The following is a 15901-nucleotide window of genomic DNA, read 5'->3' as shown; positions in this document are numbered from 1 at the left end:
ATTTGAGCCATTTCCATTTTAGCAAAGTATCTAGCAGTTGATATTTTCAATAGATAGGTAACAGTTAAATGCTGTAATAAACTTGACTCAAATGCTTGAAAGCCTATGAATTATAAAAGTGTCAATAGAAGTTGTACCCGTTTTTTAAGCCAGGTTGGTGAACGGCTTCCAGGCAACGCTTCACGAGCTTCCCATTCATCTCCACGCCCAGAAAGTTCATATTTTTCCTCTTTCTCGCCATTCCAAAGAGAAACAATCCATTACCTGTAATATATATTTTTCTTCCTTTTTGTAACATGGGGTTTTGAATTTTTAAATACAAACTAATGAATTTGAAAAAAAAATAACATTTCAAACCGCCAAACCAGTAAAAACAGCAAATTTGGAAACTAACTTCTCATTTGTCCGATGAAACAATGTAACGAAATTCTAGTACAGAAACAGAGATCAGACAGTTACCTAACACCAGCATCACCGACGATTCCAATGGCCATACCAGCAGAAAGACCAGCCAGACCACAAGCAAGACCAGAAGAAAGATGAGCGTATCCGTCAAACAGATAATAAGACTTGGCCTTAGGGTTAATCCCAGTACTAATAATCACGGCAATAATCAGACCGTAAATACCCAACACTCCAGCCATAACCACCGGCACAATTGACTTCATTACCATCTCTGGCATCATCACTCCCATTGAAGCCACTCCAACGCCACTCTTTGTCGTCCCATAGGCTGCTCCCATACCTACATATGTATTACAATAATCAACAACAGACCACACCCATCGTCATACAATGGTCATATGGGCCCTATGACTTTGTCAGTCACTTGTGTATCAAGATAACACCTACAGCCTACAGGTTTTCAAAAACTGTTGAAACCATCCAAACCAATTTAAAGCAGCCGGTTCGGTCCGGTTTACGCTTTGGAACTGGCCGCCAAAACTGTCTGGCCGAAATACTAAAAAAAATTCATTAATAACATTTCTTTTAATCTATATAGTGTTAACAAAAATATAACATATTATTTCATGTATAGGAATCAAACAGTTATAATTAACATAGGTATTTTATAATTTATAATTATAATTATAGTACATACATATTGTTAACTTAACTGATTCCGTTTCAATAATTTTCATTTTCACTTTTTTGTTTCGTAAACACTTTAATACTCAAAAGGTAAAAGGTTTGTTCTTTTTCCAAACCTACCATTTTACTAAAAAAAAAACAGTCCAATCCGGCAAACCGCCAAATCCAAACTGTTTTGATCGCCTAGGCCGGGTCCGACCAACCCAACCAAACCAGCCATTTCGGTTTACCATTTAACTAACAAAAAAAAGATGTACTTATCAATTCAGTCCAGTAATTTCGTCAAACCAGCTGAACCAGACTGCGAACACCTAAAATAACACCTCATACTGCCCGTATGATTCATGAGAAAACCAACTCATACGGTCGTATAAACATTTTAGCCCGGATGTGTCAGCACAACACCTCATACAATCCGTATACGGCTCGTATGATGGCGTGAGTGTATCCTTGTGTTTACATATGAAATTCAAACAGTTTATATAAGGATATATATCTACGCTAACAGATCAGTGCTAAACGACGTCGATTTCAACAGGTCAAATGAAAATTAGGGGATTAGAAGATCGATTTGACTTACAAGAGAAGACCAACGCAGCAGCGGCACCGAGGAAGCCAAAAAACGGAGCAGTTTCGTCGCCGGAGAACGTCGAAGACATCGTCGGTTGTTGATTTAGCGACAGCACTACCGCCCTCTTCTATTCCTGAATTAACAGCACTACCACAAATCGTTTGAGAGATGCAATGCTCAAGCGACAGCACTACCGCCCTCTTCTATTCCTGAATTACATGTTTAAAATGATAGTATAAGAAATGCAATGCTTGAACGGGTGAGAAGAATCAATAGAGAGTGAGATTGAAATAAGAATGAATAAATAAAAACCTGGGGAAACAGTGAAAGAGATGATGGATTCGTCCATTAGGGTTTCTCAGAAGAGGGGTGAGAGAGATGATGGTGGCGTCCATTAGGGTTTCTGCGGAGAATTGTTAAAAGGAAAGGTTCTGAAGAAGCGCGTGAAAGAGGGGAAATGAATTTGCCGCCCATGTACCAATTATCTCCTCAAAGAGAGATGCCACATCAATTAAAAATGGTTTAAGAAAAGGACATGTGACATTAAGTGTATTTTTTTAGTATAATAGGTAGATTTTTTTTAATCCCATATTCCCATATCAATCCTATTTGCTTACATGATATTTTTTAATCACCGTCAAGCACATAACTTGTGGGATTTATATGATTTGCTCTTCTTTGATTTATTGAACGGTAAGTTAAATCAGGGCCGGCCAATCCGTGTCATCGTCTAATTCTTAAATTTTCAAAAGGCCCAAAATGTTTTTATAAGCTTTTAAATATATACACTAAATTATATATTTAATATATGCATCCATTTATTTTGCACAAAATTGTTGGTGGTGGAGTGGAAAAATCATCTCAAGAGAATGTAAAGGTCTCAAGTTTAAGTCTTGGCTTCACCACCAAAGTTGTTTTTTTTTTTTTTTTAAATTCATATCCCCTCAAACACAATTTTGGGCCTAATTTTTTATCGCCCGAGGCCTAAATTTTTTTGAGAATTTTCAGAGATGGCTCTGAGTTAAATAATGTTACGAGTTCAAATCATTTTCTTCATTGATTTTAAATAATTTACATGACATTTTGAAGTTAATTAAACATATTATGTCCCTAAACACCCTCAAACGGTATATATTTGCATATTGTCCCTTGTTATATGAACACCCCCAAACGGTATATATTGTAGCAGCTTAGTGTTGGCAACCGTAAAACGTTGGCCCATAAAACTCTTATATGGCCAAAACAAGTTTATTAAAATATATTAATATTAGGACATGTGTTACAAATCAACCCTTTATTTGATTTTTCTTTTTGAATATAATAATATGTTATTCAGACTCTCGAGTTACTCTATGGTGTATGATTTGGAATGAATTATGAATATATTCATACTTCTGATTCCGATCAAAACTTTCTATGATATTATATTCATAAAAAATCATAATATTATTGTGGAAAGAGTAAATTGCATTTTTGGCCCCTGTGGTTATACAACTTTTACTATATTAGCCTAAAATAAAAATTTTTAACAGATATACCCTCATGGTCTCTATAACTAACCATTTTGGCCCCTAAATCTAACCAAACCCCAACTCTGGTTAATTAATTGGCACATGACTTGCACATGATGTCTAAAAATGTAATTTCTCCTCCCTCTTTTATGACTTTATAAATAAAACCCTAGATTATTTTGTTTTCACTTCATCTTCTTCCTTAATTCATCTTCTTCGTGATTTCTTTCATGATGTCTATAAAACCGAGACCATCATCATTGTTCTACTCCCTCACACCATCACAATACCTTTTCGCGTAACCTGCACATCGCCGGAGTTGGAGGTCTCGCCGGAACCGGAATTTCATGACGGAGTTTCGTTCCTCTTCATTTTTGGTATACGATTCTTATCCCATTTGTTACTCGTGTACTATTGATATGTATTCTAATAATTTCATCATTCCAAATAATTGAATATGTGAGTTTGTACTAACAGACATGTTCCATCGGTTTTTTTATAATAAAGAAGACAGCAGCCACTAAACCAACCCTATCCTTTATTTTCTTTTGGTTTTGGATAATAGTTTTATCAACAGTTTTGTAAATCTATACTATATAATAAAAGAAACATGTTTTGAGAGACTTGTCATTCTCTCATTTAATTAATTAAAATTATTAATAATACTAATAATAATAATATTTAATCTAAATTAATTCAAATTATAAAGGATCAATTTTGATCGATCCTGACGTTATGATCCATTGAATCATTATCCACAAATTTGGTGGTGCACCCAAACACTTTGGTGGGTAGTTTGATATTATAACTGGCCCATTAACTAACTTAATTACTAAATACTCCAATAACCAATGGTATATAGTATAATAATGATAATAACTAATATTAATAAGTGTAGATTAATTAATGATAAGAACAGAAAAAAACTATATAATAAAAAAACATATGTGGTATAAGTTTCATTTATTGGAGCTATATATATATATATATATATATATATATATATATATATATATATATATATATATATATATATATATATATATATATATTGTTTTCCTGTCTCTCTCTCATACTTAATTAATTATACATAGTCATTACATATAGATATTAATTAATAATATACTATTTTATTCCTATAAAATGTTCAAAGATATATAAAAATAATCTGTTAACTTCTCACAAAATTATCTTCAGATTAACTACAAGAATTCATTTTATTATCAATATTCCTTATACATCAAAATGGTTAATTTAAATAACTATACCAGAATTCATTTTATTTTCAACATTTTTTATACATCAAAATGGTTAATTTAAATAACTATAAATTAGTCTAATCAAATTGTTGAAATCTGTACCAACATTTTATCACTCATACATTAAAATGGTTAATTTAAATATCTATAAATTAGTCGGATCAAATTGTTGGAATTTGCACCAACATTTTATCACTTAAATGATTGCTGATTTGCTTTTTGAATAAGGTATCTTTTTTTCAAGAACCATCTCCGCAAGTACCCTATCCATCGCATATCAAGTATATCTTTAGTGTTTTCAAAGATATAACCTTTTTTAATTATTTGGTATATTAAATTATATTTATTCGACCCGTGTAATATATAAGGTATATAACTTTTTTTTATTATTTGGTATATAGAATTAGATTTATTCAACCCATACAATACATGGAGTTTTTTAAAGATATATATTTTTATTATTTAGTATACAAAGTTACATCTATTTAACCCGTGTAATGCACAAGGTTTTTAAATTTATAACTTTTTTTTATTATTTGGTATATAAAATTACATTTATTCAACCAGTACAAATACATGAGGTTCTTAAAGATATTTTTTTATTATTTCATATATATGATTAATTTTTTTCACCCCGTGTATTACACGGGGTTTTAACCTAGTATATAATATAAGTGAAAATAGGCATGGAGAAGCCACAAAGCGTAAATATATTGTAAATATATTACGATGAATTAAGGAAGAAGATGAAGTGAAAGAAAAATAATTTAGGGTTTTATTTATAAAGTCATAAAAGGGGGTGGATAAATTACATTTTTAGACATCATGTGCAAGTCATGTGTCAACTAATTAACCACAGTTGTGGTTTGGTTAGACTTAGGGGTCAAAATGGTAGTTATAGATACCATGGGAGCATATCTGTTAAAAATTTTTATTTTGGGCTAATATAGTAAAAGTGATATAACCACAGGGGCCAAAAACGTAATTTACTCTTGTGGAAATCAGACCCTTGATCAAACATACAGACTCCGAATGAACAAACTCGGTCGACTTTTTTATTACTTATAAATAAAACCACACCAATACAATAATCATAACCCTCTAATTATACTAAAACTCATTCTAGTCGTAACCCGACTCAAACTCTATTAAATAAATAAATAGATTCCTATATAAAACTTATTAGTTTAAACTAATAATTATCTTTAAATAAAATATAAAAAACTCAATAAATAATTCATCAAGAATTATCTATAACCTGTCATGATCCTTATCCACTCAATTCAAGATTAACTTGTTCATTCTCCCCCCTTAATCTTGAATTGGAGCTGTTTCTTAAGATCCTCACCGTTATCGACAACTTCATGTTCCTCCGGATGAACGAACTCGGTCGACCTTTTTTATTATTTATTAATAAAAATACACCAATACAATAACCATAACCCTCTAATTATAAATAAACTCATTATAGTCCTAACCCGACTCAAACTCTATTAAATAAATAAATAGATTTCTAGATAAACTGGTGCAGACCCAAGTGTGGAAGATCAAGTCAGGGCATTTCTAGAGGCCCATAATTTAGCTTCCAATGGTGATTTATGAAAAAAGACCAAAACTTTGGCTACGTGTCTCCGTTTTAGGCGTTCGACCAGTCAAATCGAATCTTGAAACGAGGAGCACGTCGTGGCATCAGAGGGACCTTGCCTGAGTTTCAGCTCAAAAAACGCATTCTAGTGGAATTACAGGCAATTTTGTGTTTTTTCATGTTTTGTGTACTTTGTTTTTGGGGTTGTATTTGACCCATGGCTTTTTATTGGCCTGTTTCAAATTTATGTTCTTATTTATGTTCATGTAATTCGGATGGTCATTCATCAGTTTTGCAATAAACCATTTTACCATTTCAAATTCTTTGTCTTTTGGGTTTAGGGAAGATCATCACGGGTATACACATAATCAACGTAATCAATTCTTCATTTCACACGCTACATCATAAACCTTATTATTATAAACTAATAATTATCTCTAAATAAACTATAAAACTCAATAAATAATTCATCAAGAATTATCTATAACTCGTAATAATCCTTTTCACTTGACTTCTTCATATTAGATATATTTTATATAGTTGTAACATTTATGCCGTTTCTTTAAAAGTAGTTGTAACATTTATACCATTTCTGTAAAAAATATAACTTACTATTAACCTATAAATCTATACTATATAATAAAAGAAACCTTTTTTTGGACACTTGTCATTCTCTCATTTAATTGATTAAAATTATTAATAATACTAATAATAATAATATTTAATCTAAATTAATACAAATTCTTATTACTAATAATATTTAATCAAATCTAAAATCTAATATAATACAAATTTTTATTGTCAATAATATTTAATCAAATCTAATAAGAATTCATAGGAATTCTAAAGTTGATAAATAATTAAAAAAAAATACACCTAACATCACAAATGTTTCTGTTAAATTCGATTAATTAATTTGTTCAACAATCACTATTATCTTTATCATTCAGTACGGTTAACCGATTTATCATCATACAACCTCCCACCTATTCAATCATATGATTTTTCATTTTATATTAACTAAATAAATAAATATTAATATTCAATCTTATCCTACCTTAAATACAAAAAAATCCGTTAGTTCAGATTAATATTCAATCTTATCCTACTTTAAATATAAAAAAATCCGTTAGTTTTTTTAAATATATTTTTTTTATTACTTGGTATATAAATTTATTTATTCAACCCATGTAATACACGGGAGTTTTTAAAAATATAACTTTTTTTATTATTTGGTAAACAAAATTACATTTATTCAACCCGTGTAATACATTGGTTTTAAAGATAAATTTTTTTTTTATTATTTGGTATATAATATTACATTTATTCAACACGTACAATACATATGGTTCTTATAGATATAACTTATTTTATTATTTAATATATAAAATTACATTTCTTCAACCCGTGCAATAAAGGAGGCTTTTAAAAAGATAATGTTTTATTATTTGGTATATAAAATTCATTTATTCACCCCCTGTAATACACGGGGTTATAACCTAGTAAGCGACTTATATATGCATAAAAGGTTATACCTTTAGTTTTGTGAGTCTTTCAAAAAAAAAATAATGAAAAATTTTCTTTTTAACCCTAAAGTTTTAATGTTTGACAATTTAAGTTTAAACTTCTAATCTTTGTTTCCTTTTTAACCTTAAAGTTTTAATTTTTGACAATTTACCATAAAGTTTTAATCTTTAACAATTTAAGTTTAAAATTTTTAATTTTTGTTTCCTTTTTTACCCTAAAGTTTTAATCTTTGACAATTTAAGTTTAAAGTTTTAATTTTTAGTAATTTAACACCTTTAATTAATTTGATTTTTTACTTCTAATTCGAAATTTTCCATCTTTTGCGATTTAACCACTTTGATTTTTTTTAATTATGTATTGTAATCTTGGCTTTGGGGCTTTTTCAAAGAAAAAATGGATATGCATATTGTTGTTGTAACCTTGTCTTTGGGGTTTTTTCAAAAAAAAAAAAGATTTTTTTTACTTTTCACCCAAATGTATTTCATAAATTACTTTTAACCCAAAAGTATTTGCTTTTTTTACTTTTAATACAAAACTTTTTATCTTTTGCAATCTATCCTCACAACTTTTTTTACTTTCAACTTTGGTCCTTTATAGTTCTCATTTTCCGCAAATTTTTCACTTTATGCTTCGTTCTAAATTTTGTGACTTAACACATCGCAACGTGCGTCTTTGGTTTAGAGTTTTTACGTTTCGTTCTAAATTTTGCGAGTTAACACGACGCAACGTGCGTGTGTTGGTGAACGTTTTTACATCGTCTATTTTTTTCACGTTTGACAGGTTCTACATAACGTACACGTCCTAAATCGACTTAGTTATAACTAAAGAATCCCCACCGCATTGCGGCGGATCGTAATTCTAGTTTATTAAAATTCACAATATTAAATATACACTCATTTTAATAGTTTTTTTTTTAATCTAATTTGTCAATCATGACACCTATGATACTTTTTTTTAAAGATAAATTTCATTAAATCAATCTTCGATGCAAATGAGCAAAAGGTCAAACAAACAACAACGCCTCCGACTCAAACAGGTAATGGGGAGGACACGTATGATACCTAATCTTATAAATCAACATTTTCTTTGTTTCTAGAATCTTCCATATTTATGATCTTTGAGGCGAATTCTCGACCATAGAAACTTACGTCAAGTTCAAACTAAATGATTAGACTATAAATAAATGTCCAAGGTGATATATAGTGGAGGGGGTACTTGGGAGGAAACAAGCGAAAAAATATCTTTAAAAGGTTTGAAATTATTGTCACATGCAGTGTGGCACACGTTAACATGATGATAACAAGCACACGTTAACATTAGGGCTAGACATATACCATAAGTAACACAGGTTTGGCCTAGCACCCTAAACAGGACCTTCAATTAAAAGAAAATTTATATGCTAAAATTACTCGTAGTGGTTGTCATAAGGGGCGTTATTTGTGCTTAATCACGCCCAATCTCGCTCCCTAGCCACTACGCATGGGCGTGTTTGGCATTTTTTTGTTGAGGCGTGTTATAAATCACGCCAAATGAGGGGATTTCTTGGCCAATCACATTTGAGCTTCCATTTTATGTCTAATAAGATTTTTTAAATGTTTTTTTTTATTTTATTTTATTACAAACATAATGCCCCACAATCCCCACATCCCCACTACACCCCTTTTGTAAAAACGTCCAATAATGCTCCATTGCTGACTGGGCTGCCACATGGCCAAACGCCCTAGGGTGGGGCATTATTCACCCCAACGACTACGCATAGTCTAATTATTAATATTAGTGCAAATTTGTTGTTTTAGATTTGCTTGATTTCTTATACAAGAAAACCACTCTATGTAATAGTTGGATGAGATTTTTGGTTGGTTCCAAATACGGATAAAGGAGTATCGTTTATAATAATCAAAAAATGAAAAAGGGCTACAAAATTTCATTTCGCTTTGAGCTTTCTAAAAGGTTGGAACGACTCTGGTTAACATGATGATAATAAGATAATGAAGGTTAATTTATGATGTTTAGGTCATAATGACAAAATTTATAAAGATCATTTTTTAGACTTTAGATCATCTATAATATACGAGACAATGAGACAAAAGTGGCATTTACCTATATATTAATAACAGAAATGAATGAAGTGTAATAAAAATAGAATTGAATGAATAGTAACATCACTAAGTAATGAGCAAATGGTATCAAGTATCGATACGGATATCAGATTTACTAAACCAGGTGTATATATTAATAACAGAAATGAATGAACAATAATAAAAATAGAATTGAATGAATAGTAACATCACTAAGTAATGAGCAAAAGGTATCGGGTACCGGTACGGGTATCAAATTTACTAAACCGGGTATATTTTCGGTACCGGTTCGGCACCGGTATTCATCGGTTTACCCTCAAATACCGGTGTCGTACCAGTACCGACCGTATCGAGCCGTACCGTACCAGGTATATTCGGTACCGGTACCCACTTTTGGGGATTTCGGTAACGGTATTTTCGATACCGGTTGGTACCGAGCTCATCAAATCCTGTAGCAACGTAGCAATGCAAGTAATTGCACCGTTTAGATTACTTTTCATACACAGTAAGTAAACAGTATTTCGTTTGAATGAGGTTTTATATACACAACAACTTATTTTGCTTTATTTTTTGTCTTTTTCTGTAATAAATGAATTGTAACATGTAAAATTAACTTGGATATTTAGATTATTGATGAGCAAATCGTATCAAATCCTGTAATCAAACCGGTATCGTATCGGTACCAAATTTACTATACCAAATCATTTTCGGTACCAATTTGGCAATTTGGTACCCACCTTTTGGCGTTTTCAGAATCATTACTTTCGGTTCGACACCGGTTTAGCACCATACCTGTATTTATTGATTTTTACCTTCAAATACCATATCGTATTGTACCGAACATTTTCGGTGCCGGTACCTAATTTCGATGATTTTCCGGATCAGTACTTTCGGTGTGTTACCGGTACCGAGCTCATCCATATTTTAACGTGTTGGCACCGTAATAACTGAACTAAAAACAACCGAATTTCCAACGTGTAGGACGTGTGGATCCTATTATTATATATTAAGTTATTTAAAATCGCTTTTTTAGGATGGAGTGACTATCCTTTTCACGACATTTTTATTTATGTTTTGATATTCGGTATCTGCTTGCCGTTGCTGACACGCGTTTTGCAGTCATTGGGTCCCTACCGCAACGCGCAGGCGGAGAATCAACTAGTGACTAATGAATTTTAACTAACTTTAGCTTATTGTCCTTTGTTATTTTTCGTAAATCCGTCCTTCATACAAGGATCTCTGATGATTAACACATTATATAAATATCTATCGCATAGACAAATTAGCTAGTGTGAGTATATTTAAAAGGACTAGTGAGAAACCCGCGTGATGCGACAGAAAACATAACATTTAAGTTAGTGATTTTAAATATGGGTAAGGTGTGATTCAGTTTGGTTTTGAGCCATAACCAAAAGTCAGGTCGGGCCAACTAACCGGTTGCATAAATAACTTTTAAAAACATAAAAGAAAAAGCTTAAAGATGCCAAAACATGTGTGCCAATTAGCAAATTAAAATGTTTTAACTTTCTAATTTTTCTATAACTAAGCAATGTATTAAAAATATTACAAATGTATACAAAAAAATTAATTTTTCTATAACCAATCAATGTCTTAAAAATGATTACAAAATATATAAAAATCTTGTAAATCTTACCTTTGAACTTGTAAAGAAATAAAATGAACAACATATTATTGTTAAATGACGTCTTAATGAGAAGAAGCTTAGTAAATAGCATTTAATTAGGAGAAGTGAGACAAAATGACAAATTAGAAACTATTGCATATAAAACTTGCACACTACGCATCAAATGAATACGATATGTCTTAAAATAGATAGTAAAATACCATTGTATCATCCACAAGTGTTTTATATAGTAGTATAGATCTTGATCCCAACATAAACATATGGATAAGTTTTTATGTTTTCAATATATTTATATTTAAAAACTGATTAAATAGCATTATACATAGAGAGAGATTTAAGTTCGCATACAAATACACTTAACGTACAAAATGCATGAAAGGCATGAAAAAATAAAAAAAAATATGGTGACATTTTTGTTATTATTTTACTCGTAGGGTAATTATCAAAATTACCCTACAAATGATCTTGTAGAGTAATTATCAAAACTACTCTACAAGTGTATCAAAATTACTTTACAAGTTTATCAAACAACATACAATTCAAAATCACCATACAAGATCTTGCAGAGTAATTATGATTGACAAAAGTACCTTACAAGATCAAAATTATCCTACAACATCGTTTACATAGTAATTATGATACTCTACAAAATTACCCTACAAAGATCAAAGTACCCTACAAGATCAAAATTACCCTATAAGATCATTTTATAAAATTATCTACATGATCATTTGAAGAGCAATTTTGATAATTACTCCACGAGTAAAATAATTACGAAAATGTCACCGCGTTTTTTCAGGAAAACCTTTAGTTCGTACATTTTGTATGTTAAAGGTATTTGTATTTGATCTTTTGTCTATATAGGGTTAAGGTAAAATGAAAACTTATACGAGTTATGAGAACTTAGAGAACTCGATCTTGTAAAGGTTTTTCAATTTTTTTTTTACAAAAGGTCTTAAAAAATCAACTTTCCCCCACACCTCCCCTCCCAAAAAAACTAGTATTTGTTTTCATTTACCGTAGTCGTAAATGCTGTAAAAAATGATGTCATGCTTATGTCATCAGCTTTTTACAGTTGCTGTAATGGGCCGAAAAACACTACTTCGAAAAAAATTATTTTTTTACGGCAGTCTTTTGTAACATTTTAATCTAGGGTTTGAAAAAAATGGAGGCAAAACTCGCATGGGAATGCCGAGTTCTCTAAGTTCTCACAACTCGGAAGGGTTTTCCCTTGATTTTGTCTATATATATACATACATACATATATACATATATATATATATGTAACACCCATAAAATATTAAATTATATATGTAACACCCATAAAATATAAAATTATATATGCTTGAGTACATGTATAATTATATAAATATCGAAAATAAAATAATGAGATAAAAACTAGGAATAACTAACCTAGTTAAAATCCTGTTATAAAAAGATGGGAAACAAGTTATGTTCGTCATTTTACATATCCTAAAACTTAAGGGACTAAGTTGAACTTGTTTGAAAGTTGTTTTATTAAAAAACAAGATAAGCTTAAACACACTTTTGTGTGTGTTTTTCCCCCTGTTCGATCAAAACACAGAATCCAAAGGGTTCTACTTCTTCCTTCCAAAACCCTACATTCACCAAATAACACTCAAATTCAAAGGAGAATTCAAGTTAGAAATTAGCTTCAGGCTAGAATTGTGATCACACAAGATAGTAGATCACAAGGTATGTTTAATTTTGATATTTGGTGATGTTTTGAATTGTCATGATCTCTTATAAACGAAATTCTTGTATGAAAGTTTGATGTTATGGTTAAATTAAGGTGAATACATGTCTAGGAACAATCCCTAGATAAGAATTTAGTGATTTTGAATCATAATTACTTGAATAAATGAACTATCATATGTGGGTTATATGGGTTTTGTGATGAACACTTGAATTATAGTGATAATTGGTGTTATTTGATTGTTATAATGTAAGTTTAAGTGTTGTTTATTTCATACTAGACATAGGAGTATGAAAATAATGATTTAGCATGGTTAAGTGATTAACCATGAACATCATAATGTTAGTAAAATAATCTCGCCCATAAGATGTTCGACAAAATGTCTAAGTGATCTTGAAATATTGAGAAATAGGAAAGAATCGCTTAGATGATTAATTAGACTCGTTATATGTTGAATATTGAAACATAAGTTCTAAGCGATATATTCGAATGGAATTCTATAGGCAAATTGGGTGGTTTGTCAAGTAGTCAAGGCGGAATGGATAGTCGTTTGAAAGGAAAGCTTTAAAGGTACGTGGCTAAACGCTTCGTAAAAATTGTTATTTTTGTTATGTTCTATTGTATAGAATGATAGAATTATTGTTATGAAGTTTTGGTTATTACTAAAACGGAGGATTTCCGTTTGTATTAACCGGTTGAAATAACTAGTGTATAGTGTTAAATAAAAACATGGAAGTGGTGGATTCCACTTTAAGGTTTAAACGGGTCAAAGTGATCCGAATCATACGTGTTTGGTTTTGTGAAAGCGATAGAGTTCATCGATGAAACCAAACGGGTTACTAAAATTCTAACTACAAGTTAGAAGAGATATATAAAGTGATGGATTTCACTATAATAGGCGAATGAGTCAACTTGACTCAATCGATGAGTGTTTTGTAATATAAAGCGATGGATGTCGCTAATGAAACCAAACGGGTCAAAACAACCAAAGTAATGAAGCTTTGGTGAAGAAGGATTTCGCTAACATAAGATAAACGGGTCAAATGATGTCTTGATGCAAACCGGAAAGGTTGCACATTTAAAGATGTCGAAATGATGCCGGATTTTAATTAATAAACATTATAGCCTTTAGCCGAGAAAGGGTAACGAATTTAAGTCATAAACTCAGGTGTGAGAATGAGTAAAAGATGGCGAATGAAAAGTACAGAAATTGTGTTAAATTTATGTAATTAATTAAGGTTGAACGGGTCGAATAAACATACACATACAAATATGAGCGCATAAATTGTATGTATAATACCCCGACAATTTGATATGTTTATAGGTGTTAATCTCATAGAAATTTGGGAGTTAAAGACCAAGTTATTGTTCATAATTCTGAACGGGTCAAATAATTTGGAAATAATTATAACGCCGAGAGCATAAATTTAAGAATTTTATGAATCCAGATGTTGTGTTTTGAATTCATATTATAGAAGATAGAATTACGGTCACGTAGGAAGAAACGGATCATAAAACGGATCGATAACGAATAAGTTATGGTTATTTTCGTAAAATCAAGTTTGGCTGGAAAAATGCAGGTTTGAAAACAAATCTGCTGTCGAATTGTACTCGTCGCGTCACGCGGCGGTAAAGACCCTGAGGGGTCGCAGCACGCGACACCTGTCGCGGCACGCGACAGGTTCCCAGGATGGCTTTTTGCTGCTGTATTGTTGTTTAGGTCTTAGGAATTCATATAAATATGTTATAATTCTCAGAACTAACAACTTTAAGTGTTTTTGGTTATAGGTAATTAAAGCGAACTCGCAGATGAAGATCAAGCATTGAAGAAGAACCGAACACGCACTAAGAAAGAAGCTTCCGCAACTACATTAAGATTTTGTTACTAAACTCGGTGGGGGTTGTTTTGTCAAAATTGTGTAAATATTGACTAATGCTTTACAAGTTAAGTATGCATTAGTAAAGTTGAATGTTTCTAAAACTTTGGAAAGATTTTTGTTTTAAAGTTATAGAACTTATGTAAATGCCGTTATATAAATGTTTTGAAAACGGCATTTGAATGTGATACATATATACATTATATGAATTATTAAATGGGTGATAAGGGTCTTACAAGTTGGTAATTAGAGCCTCGTTAAGACAAAGTGTGTTCGGTTCAAAGCTTGATCAAGACATCCGGTAAGAGTTACTTATAAATGAGTCTAGATATAAAGATTTAAATGATGTGTGTGTGTGTATATATATATATATATGAGAAAAGTGTATGGGAGGAGTGTATGAAAACGCTCGAACCTGGGAAATACACTAAGCAAGAAAGGTAAGGCAAGATATGTACTTGACTAAACCGAAAAACAAATAACACATTACTTGTGATTAAGTATGTATGATATAAATTTCCATATAACAAGATGGAAATGAATTAAATAGTTATTGATTAACTATTGTAAACATTCCAGTTAAAGAAATGGCCAGTGTAACCAGAAATGAATCAACATCTCGTTTGACTGAAGAGATGAAATCTAAAATTTCCGAGGAAGTCGGAAAAGCCTTAGAAAATAGTTTATCACAGTTTATCGATAGATTACAAACCACAATCGTGCTGGTGGTGGACGATATGATGGCTGAACTAAAAGACAGTATTTTACAAGAAAGAGAAGAAAGAAGGGTGTTGGATGTGAATCCAAGTCCCGTAAAGAAATCCAAGTCTAATAAAGCTCCCAAGAAAGGAGTTACAAAAAGTGGGTTACATCAGCGTAAATTTTGTGGAAAAATTCACAAGAGTAAATGCTATAAGCCAGGACATAAGAAGTCTAAATGTCCAGAGCGGCTTGGAACTAAAGGAACAACTGATACAAAGTCTGATGCCCAGAAATCGAGGGCAAGGTCGTTCCACATGATAGCCACAGAGGCTAAAGC

At 31.3% G+C, this 15901-nt stretch overlaps 1 protein-coding gene and 1 long non-coding RNA gene across 2 annotated transcripts; one reads left to right on the top strand and one right to left on the bottom strand.

Moving 5' to 3' along the window:
* Positions 1–455: 455 nt before the first annotated feature.
* Positions 456–1751, bottom strand: LOC110921124 (V-type proton ATPase 16 kDa proteolipid subunit). The gene is made up of 2 exons (XM_022165398.2): positions 1673–1751; positions 456–745 (listed from the first exon to the last, which is right to left on the bottom strand). The coding sequence occupies exons 1-2, from the start codon at positions 1749–1751 to the stop codon at positions 456–458; spliced, it is 369 nt and encodes a 122-aa protein (XP_022021090.1).
* Positions 1752–12842: 11091 nt separating this feature from the next.
* On the top strand, positions 12843–15045 carry LOC118489282. Its single transcript, XR_004886997.1, has 3 exons — positions 12843–12984; positions 13489–13555; positions 14774–15045. It is a non-coding gene; the product is annotated as an uncharacterized LOC118489282 (long non-coding RNA).
* Positions 15046–15901: the final 856 nt, after the last annotated feature.

Source organism: Helianthus annuus, chromosome 17 (assembly GCF_002127325.2).
Source record: "Helianthus annuus cultivar XRQ/B chromosome 17, HanXRQr2.0-SUNRISE, whole genome shotgun sequence".
Classification (NCBI taxonomy): Eukaryota; Viridiplantae; Streptophyta; class Magnoliopsida; order Asterales; family Asteraceae; genus Helianthus; species Helianthus annuus.
Note: the sequence above shows the minus strand (reverse complement) of the source record. Positions and strands in the feature narration are given on the sequence as shown.

Excerpts from the sequence above, each read along its gene's own strand:
- LOC110921124 (XM_022165398.2), bottom strand. The coding sequence starts at position 1,751 with ATGTCTTCGACGTTCTCCGGCGACGAAACTGCTCCGTTTTTTGGCTTC. Across the intron at positions 746-1,672 it reads TGCTGCGTTGGTCTTCTCTT|GTATGGGAGCAGCCTATGGG; the intron begins GTAAGTCAAATC and ends ATACATATGTAG.